The 9,382-nt window shown below is 35.8% G+C and overlaps 1 protein-coding gene across 1 annotated transcript; it reads left to right on the top strand.

Annotated features, from left to right (window-relative positions):
* Positions 1 to 2,249: 2,249 nt before the first annotated feature.
* On the top strand, positions 2,250 to 8,783 carry LOC109010924 (BTB/POZ and MATH domain-containing protein 2-like). Its single transcript, XM_018991892.2, has 4 exons — positions 2,250 to 2,983; positions 4,032 to 4,380; positions 4,700 to 4,976; positions 8,444 to 8,783. Exons 1-4 carry the CDS (start codon positions 2,550 to 2,552, stop codon positions 8,626 to 8,628), a joined length of 1,245 nt encoding a protein of 414 aa, XP_018847437.1. The 5' UTR covers positions 2,250 to 2,549; the 3' UTR covers positions 8,629 to 8,783.
* Positions 8,784 to 9,382: the final 599 nt, after the last annotated feature.

Below are 9,382 nucleotides of genomic sequence, written 5' to 3'. Positions count from 1 at the left end.
TAGGAAAAAAATCTCTATTTAACAAGAAAGTTTTCTTATCCTTATAATCTACCGTATTATGATTATTATGATTACTAGCAGACATGGACAAAAATATTCCTAAAACAAAATAAAAATTTGTGTCATTTCTGGTTTATTCATTTTAACAAATTACAAGAAATCAACACACTCTCAAAATGATTTTCACTATGGTGGGACTATTATGGACCTGAACCTCTTATTCTTCCTCTCCCCCTCCAGGAAAGTTTTCGGATTTTTACTTCACAAGATGACAGCCCACCAGCATTAAATTGTTATTCATCACTTCTTTTTTTCTTCCTCAAAACAAAACTAAATTGGATTATGAAATGAAAGTACGTTATCAAACCTCATCCTTCTTTCAAAACTATTATTTTTTAGCCCGTCAAGTTTCTGTCAAATGGTGGGAAAAATACAATTATAATCATGTCTTAAAAATGTTTTCAAAAATTACCAAAACTCCAGAAGTTCTAGTCCAACGGAGCATATTTCAGGCACAATTAGCATCTATTACCAACAAGAAAGATTTGAAAAAATTAGTTGAAGCAATATCACATGGTCAGTTATATTGCATGTGACCATGAAGAAGAAGCACATCATCTAGCCAGATTATCTCCATTACATCAACCTGCATTATCACCGGTCCATCAGGCCTCTCATTCTCAGGGTAACTCATCTGCCTCTCATTATCAAAATTACTCACCCTATCATCTAGTACATCTGATGGATTCCCAAGACCCGTTTGATCTGGAATTAGCAAATTATGACTCCTTGATTATGTGATTCCAAAAGATTACTAATTTTTCAATTAGTTAGCATGACAGATGGAAGTTGTCAGAAATATTATCTCCTCAGAAAAATGAAAACAAAGAACTTCGTCTATACTATTCATGTTAGATTATTGTCGTTGCCTAAAATTAAATCCATGAAAACGACAAATGACTTTGCATATACTGTTCTAGGTCACGTGTTGATATTGTTCATGTATTATTAGAATTATTGTTTTGTATTGTTCTAGTGTCGGTTGATATTGTTAAAGTATTATTAGAATTATTGTTTTATACTGTTTTAGTATCTATATAAATGAGTCTGTAAAGAAAGAAGGGCATTCAAAAACTCTCATCTGAAGCATCTTCTTCTCTCATCTAAATCTCTCTGGTCTTCCTCACTCAAGTCTTCCCCACTCTCTAATATCTATCATTTGTAAACCTTCATTTTTTTATGTCTCTTGCTTCTAACTCTTTTGAGAATTAGTCTCTTTATAAGTATTATGTCTTTAATGAAGTTGATTTTGTATATCTTTTCTATATTATTTACTTCCTCATGCATATAGTCAATTATACTGCCTGTTTTACCTGCTTTCATGCATATGGCTGGTTATACCGCCTATTATTATTATTAAACTATTATTAGTATCTATTTATTACCTGAGATTTACGCCTTTGGTATCTATAATAACTAGTACTATACATTAGTATAATAGTATTACATGTTATTATAAATTTATAGATTAGTATTTGTACATTAGTATTAAATGTTATTATATATTAGTATTACAATTAGTCTTTATACATTAGTATTACAAGTTATTACATTAGTTTATTATACATTAGTAGATGTTTACATATTATATATACTATTATTAGTCAATTTATATTATTGTATAAGTATATTATTTTGGAATAATAATTAACTTATATTATTATTGAATTTAACTAATTATATAAGTTATAGTTATATAAAATATATATGATGAATGTATAGAAAGTTGGAGTCGGAATCGGACCGAGACTACCTCCGGCTCCGATTTTTTTAAAAACAAAACCTTTGACTCGGAGTTGAAACGATGTTGAGATTGGAATCAAATTTTAAAATTTTTGCTCTGCCTAAAGCCGATGTTTCTTCTTCTTCTTCTCGTGTTTTTCTTTTTATCTTTTATTTTATTTTGTTTTATTTTGTTTATTTTTATTTCTTTTATAAAAAGAAAAAAATTACTTTACCCACCAATTATTATTGCTCTACTAGATGGCTTGAGAATTTTTTTTATTTTTTATTTTTATTTAATAATTAAGGAAATAATTTTAAATATATTAATATATATTTTTTATTTTTTAAAAATATTAAAAAATATATAAATAAAAAAGATTTTAAAAAAATTTAATAACTTTCGGTCCGGTAGAGTAGCCGACTCTTGTAAAAAAAGCCCCTGCCATGTCGGCTTCGTGTCCGTCAAAACGCCTGTACCTGGACGGATTGTTAAATAACCACGAAATTCTTCTCAAAAAAAAAAAAAAAAAAAAAAGAAAACCCACGAAATTCTCAGCTTCGGGAAAATTTCCCGAAATTTTCTCACCAAACATTCGCTTTCCCGAGAAAATTTCCCGGCTACACCGAGTCTAAGCTATAGTCTAATTCATTCCCCGCCCCCTCAATTTCCCTCGTCGGCCACTAGATATATCCCTTCCCTTTGTATTTCTGCAGCTTTTGGTACTAGGTTTTATTTTTTTGGATCCGATTCTCGTGGCTTGGGGATGGGAAAGGTTCTTAGAGAAAGCCCCAATTCCAGGCCGTCTTTTTCTTATTCTTCTTCCTCTTCTTCTCCTTCGCCTTCCACTACGACATCGACGTCCATCACCGAGACCGTGAACGGCTCTCACCAGTTCAAGATCTCGGGGTACTCGCTCTCCAAGGGGATGGGAATTGGGAAGTATATGGCCTCCGATACCTTCGTCGTTGGCGGCTACTCGTGGGCGATCTATTTCTACCCCGATGGGAAGAGCGTTGAAGACAATGCCGCCTACGTTTCTCTCTTCATCGCGCTGGCCAGCGAAGGGACCGACGTCAGGGCGCTCTTCGAATTGACGCTCTTCGACCAGAGTGGCAAGGAGAGGCACAAGGTGCACACCCACTTCGGGAGGACTCCGGACAGTGGACCCTATACGCTCAAATATCGTGGTAGCATGTGGTAGGTTTTTCTAATTTTAGATTTCTTGATCATCGTCATAATGATGATGACGATGATGATGATTGATGATGAGTCTCGTGTTCAAATATTGCAAGCTGTGTATTTTGGCTCATAGATTGTTTTAATTAAAAATATGTTGTGAACGAGCAATTACCAAGCTTAAGGAATAAATATGATTCTTCTTTTCGTCTTTGGGAATTCTTTAATGATGTTGAGATGTCGAAGTGGGTGGTTTGCTGAATTAATTTTATAGGTTATGAGTTGTATTGGCGTCGTTTTCATTTTTCCAAATAAAATTGTTAGTGACAGAATCTCTTCTTGTTAGTGCAACGACGTAATTTTTCTTCGAACATTATACACATTATATGACTACGAGAAAGCCTTTATTCCAAATATTTGGAGTTGCCTACAGGGGCAATTTTCCCAGTTAATACTTACATGAATTTTCTTTCTTTTCCGCCACTTAGATATACCATAAACATAAGATTGACATACCAAATATTTGGAGTTGCCTACAAGGGCAATTTTCCCAATTAATACTTACATGAATTTTCTTTCTTTTCTGCCACCTAGACATACCATAAACATAAGATTGACGAATCGTTATAAGGTATAAAGCAATGATCATCTATTATTGGAGTCAGAAACTTCTAGAGAGCCTAGGATGCGGACAAGGGTTCAGCAAACATATTAGATCAATGGACTTAAGACTTTCTTATTATGCCATTTTTTGCTATAAATGGTACCACAAGATAGCTTTCCTAATTCATTGAATTTTTGGAGTACATATGCCAAGCCTTTTAACGCTTATTTATAATTCATTGGATGGATGTTTTATTTCATGAAGGATTACTTGTGAAAAAGTAGTGTTCTTATAAAATTTTTGTGTTTAGATTTATTTTGAGCTAGGCAGGAGTATATTAGAAGCCAGCGATTATTCATTTTAGGTTTCTACATTGCACCTGTACACTGTTTGATGTAATTGAACTGATTTTGGTCGGTTAAGTGGAAAGTACTGTATAATGGGTTTCTTTGTTGGATGCTGCAGGGGTTACAAGCGGTTTTTGAAAAGAACTGCTCTAGAGACATCCGACTACCTTAAAGATGATTGCCTTTCGGTTCACTGTAGCGTTGGTGTTGTGAGATCTTATACAGAGGGGCCTAAGATTTACTCCATTGCACCACCACCTTCTAGTATTGGTCAACATTTTGGGAAACTACTAGAAAGTGGAAAGGGAACGGATGTGAATTTTGAAGTTGATGGGGAAACGTTTGCAGCTCATAAGTTGGTACTTGCAGCTCGTTCACCTGTGTTTAGGGCTCAACTTGTTGGTCCAATGAGGGACCAGAATACCCAGTGTATAAAGGTTGAAGACATGGAGGCTCCTGTTTTTAAGGTTCAAAACAATACTCTTCTATTTTGGGTCCATTTTATGTATTAGTCAATTTGCATACGTGTGAATGTGGCTGTACTCTCTGTTAAACTGCCAGTAATGACTGTTTGCACTATTGTTATTTTCCATAATAATAATTTTCCAATATTTCCATCTACTTTTTCTTTTTGCGAGGCATGGATGCGTATTACCTTTTTTGCAGCATCCATTTGACTCTTCACTAGACAAAGATAATATAGCACCCTTTTCAAAGCCCCATTGTTGGGTTGGTCAATGATGCAGACACAATTTAATTCCTGTTTTGACTTGCTTGCCGATGCAGACTTTGCTTCATTTTATATACTGGGACTCTCTACCTGACATGCAAGAACTTACTGGTTTGAATTCAAAATGGGCTTCTACTTTGATGGCTCAGCATCTGCTTGCAGCAGCTGATCGGTATGGCCTTGAAAGACTCAGGATGCTATGTGAGGCCAAACTTTGTGAAGGTGTCGCAATAAACACAGTAGCAACGACGTTAGCTTTGGCAGAGCAGCATCACTGTTTCCAGCTGAAAGCTGTGTGTCTCAAATTTGTTGCAATGCTTGAAAATCTGAAAGGTGAGTTTTTTCTTTCTTATTGTTCTTGGAAATTTATAAATGAAGAATTGTAAAAATCCAGTATTTATAAGAAGAAAAAAAAGAAGAAAAACATCCAGAGGTCCTACTTTGTAACTAAGGACAGCAGCGATTTGATGCTTATGGTGTCGGTGTGTTTTCAGGGTTTATGATGATTAGAACTAGAGTTCTGTGGTGGAAAAGAGATAGGTAAAGACTAATGAATTTGAAATAAAAAGGGAAGGTAAGGGAAAGGATTTGGAGTCAACTTATGGTGGGAGAGGGCAAAAAGGTAGAGGCTGTTTTTGTGTTGTGAGCACTAACCTGAGAATGTTATTCTTATTTTATCTGTTTGGTTTGGGTGCTCATTAATGGGAAATGGACTAGAGTTTTTATCATAGGAGTGAAAATTAAAGGTGGAATTATGAGGTTTGAAGGTTGGATGGGTTGTCGGAAATTAAAAGACAAAAAGGATTGAATCATAGCTAATAAGAAATGCCTCTGGACATTGCCCTTATATTTCCTAGATTATACCTATGATTTCCTTGGCATCATACTTTGGAGAACATCTCACGGGTCACAAATCTCAAAGAATACTTTGTTGTTTTGAAATTTAAGATACTCTTCCTTGAATACCATGTACTTGGGCAATGCCTGTGTACTTGATTTTATAAAATTTTATCTTACAAAAAAAAATAAAGGAAAGATACTCTCCCTTCAATGGGAAAGTTTTATCTATATAGCTCGATGACAAATGCTTTACACTAATAAGTGGACTTAGGCTGCGTTTGGATATTGAGCTGAGCTCAACTGAATTTAGTTCTTTATGAATAGTAGTGAGTTGAGTAGTGAAGATAGTTATGTGAGATCCATCTAAACTGAGTTTAAAGTGTGTTTGAATGTTAAGATGAATTTAGTACTTTTTATGGGAAATTGAAAAAGGTTGTGGGTCCCATGTATAAAGATGTTTTAAGTTGAAAAAGGTTGTGGGTCTCACGTGTAAGAAGGTTTTGAGTTGATATGAGTTTAGTAATTTGAGAGTTGGGTATTTGGATGTTAAACTCAGTTTAAAATTAGACTGAACTCAGCTGAGCTCAGCAACCAAACGGAGCTTTAATAGGCTTTGATTATTAAGCGGACCAAATAACCGGCATAACCCACAATGAAAATGGCAATAACATGATAGAATCCAAAAAAAGAGATCTAGTAGAAAAAAATTGTAGCTCATTTTCCATAGTGGAAATTCTGAAAATGCTCATGACTCTTTAAGTTAGTGAAAATTGTAATATAAAACTGGCTTTTGGCTTCCTGCATCATTCTTCTCTGGTTGGAGAAAATTGTCTGTAAGTTTTAAAATGTTGGATAGAGAGTACTCTTGGTTCTTGAATTTCAACATCAAATAAAAGGCTGAACTGGTAGTTGGAATTTTCAGGAATGAAAAAATCAATGGCGTGCATGTTTCGAATAGGCAGTGCACTTTTTGTTTGCTTTGGTACCTGAACTTGGTATTAATCTCCAAGTTGTCCCCCATTTATTATGTTTTTAGTCACTTGTTCCCCCATTTTTCTGTATATATCTTACTGCACTAACTGTGAAGAATTTAGAACCTTCTTTTGGCACTACCTTACACTTGTCAGCTGCCACATCCCGTTTTTCTTTGGCTAAACGTTAGAGCAGTGTTGTAGAAAATCTCAGGTCGTTTAGTTGCTTATTATGGCACAATAGGGGCCTGACTGGAATCTGATTTGTCAATTTCTTCTGCCAAAACAGTGCATTCAACCCCTTTTCCTGTCTCATGTTCAAACTTTATTTTGTCCAGCAATTTGGGATCTTTCTTTCCAATGATATATGTCATATTTGACATTCTAGCAGTTGTGTCAACTCTTGTTGGCGGTTTAGGTAGTTTAGCTTGTTGAAGCTTTCCGCAAACTTTTGTCCCACATGGTTCTTTCTTACCTATCGAAAAAAAAAGTCTCACGTTATGATACTGTTTTGGAAACTCAGTTCATACATGTTACTCAAACTTTATTCTAGACAGTTCTAGCTTTTTAGCTTGCTTTCTTGTTAGTTCATTTCTGTGTTTAGGTTTGAAAACTGTTTCCTCCAATTTATTTTCATATCTCTAAATTGGTGATTTTCTTCCACACGATAATAGCTACCTGGACATAAGAAAACTTACTGGAGACATTTTCTTTTGACTTTCAAATCTCAACTGACCCTTGGATTGAGCAATTATTATATGCTCACCTTGGGTAAAAACCCTCATTATTAAGCATCTCTTGAAGTTTGTCTTGAAACATTTTTTCTTTAGGATGCATCTTCAGCTTTCTACCACATATAAATTGTAGGATCTTCCACAATGTGGAAATGTAGGGGCGTAACTGACTGATATCTAATGGACTTGGGATAAAGATCCCACCCATGGGTAGTCCAAGTGGTAAGGGCGAACTTGTGTGCATGAGCCTCATGTCACAGGTTTGATTCCCCCCGGGGATCAAACTGCGATTTAAGTGGGAGGTTATGGCTGTGGGTTGGTGCTAGTCTCCTCAGGGGTTTAGGTTTCATGGTTGAGTCCTAAGAGCTCTACCGTGGGGTGGTCATCACAAAAAAAAAAGGTCTCAAGAAATCAAATGTAATTTAGAATAGCAGCAACTTGAGTTTTTAGAATAAGTGATTGTATAGTTATGGTGAAAAGATTGAGGTCTTGATGTTCTATAGTTGCAGAATTCTTTTGGAAGCAATGGATTTTGGGGTTTTAGATTGTTAGGGTTAGGGTTTTGTGTTGGGGAGGAGAGATAAGGACTATTGATTTGGAGTTTCAAAAGGAAAAGGTATGGAATGGATTTGATGTCAAATTACGGTTACAGAATGGAAAAATCAGAGGCTTTTCTAGTGCTGTGAACATAATCCAAGAACAGTGTTTTAATGTTCTTGGAGACATTTTAGGAATTTTTTTTTTGATAAGTAAAAATATTATATTTATATATAAAAAAGGAGTAACCAAGTACACTGAATGTATACAAGAAAACACTTTGCCCATAATAGAAAAACCCCCTAATAACCCAAAAAGCCCGTGAAAAACAACCCAAAATATACCAAGCCCGACCCCAACCCCAACCCCAACTCTTTGCTTTCCGTTGAACTAAAACTCTACCCAGAAACCCCACCCCAACCTCTTGTTACCCTGTCTTCACAATGCCCTCCCTTTAGACTTCCCTCTAGTTGAGCTATCACCCTTAGCATTATAATTGATTGCCGAAAAAAGATGCCGTAACTCCCTGCTTTTCTTGAAACTTGATTTGGTTTCAAGTGCGCAGCTTACCTCAATCGATGGGGACATTTTAGGAATTTAGATATAATCAACTGGTTTTCCAAAGTATTTTGGTGATTATTCTTGTACTGTTTTGGAAATTTTCTCTGAATATTTGGCTGCTGCTGATCGTTATCATCTTTTTTTTTTTTTTTGACAGCTGTGATGCAGACAGATGGTTTTGAATACTTAAAGCAGAGCTGCCCCTCTGTCCTGACAGAACTCTTGGAGTATGTGGCTAGAGTTAGCGAACACTCTATCATTGTATGCAGGCATGGGAATGAAGCTATCCTCGATGGCAGCGACGTGAATGGTAGGCGGGTGAAGCAAAGACTATATAGTTAGCAGGTTTCCACAATTCTTTGTAGCCAAAGAAAGAAAGAAAAAAAGAAAATGACAATAACGTTTTCTAGGGATTAGAAACAATTTGCTAGCTTTCGGTTTTCATATCTGTAAGCGAATGTAAATTGAGATATGTTCATTTGTTGTCCCATTTTAGCTCCTATTGTGTATGCCTCCTTTTGTAGTTTGCCACTTCCACTTCCTCCCCCCTCCTTGCTCAAACTCTGCTTCTTTTTATATAATATATATATATATATATATATATATATATAATTTCTGTCTTGTAGTTCCACTTTTTTCGTGTATTTAAACCCCAATTTTTTTTGGATTACTGCTGTGTTTGGTTGCCATTCAGTTCAGTTCTGCTACGCATTTTTTAGTCTCAACCAAAGCTATTGCTTCTTATTTATTTTTTGTTTTTTTTTCCCTTACTGTTTGAGCAACCCCTGTTACAAAATTAGTGCTGGTTATGTCAAAAGAAGTAGCTGTTCCAACTTCCAAAGGTGCAACATCAAGGGAGGAGTTGGGAAATTGAGTAGGGCAGGACCAATGAAGAAAACTCCCATCTTATTTAGGGCTGCTACATGCCCTATACGGGGTGGGTAGCTGATCTTCCTAGCCCCTGCACCCGCCTGGGCGGGGGGCCAGGTTTTCAGCCCCGCCACCTGGCCTCACTATGGGCTCAGAAATGGCTTTCCATAAAAAATATATCCATTTCAAGCTAAAAATAAATAAAGTTTACATGTAAAGTATTACA

Source organism: Juglans regia, chromosome 11, assembly GCF_001411555.2.
Source record: "Juglans regia cultivar Chandler chromosome 11, Walnut 2.0, whole genome shotgun sequence".
Taxonomy (NCBI): domain Eukaryota; kingdom Viridiplantae; phylum Streptophyta; class Magnoliopsida; order Fagales; family Juglandaceae; genus Juglans; species Juglans regia.
Note: the sequence above shows the minus strand (reverse complement) of the source record. Positions and strands in the feature narration are given on the sequence as shown.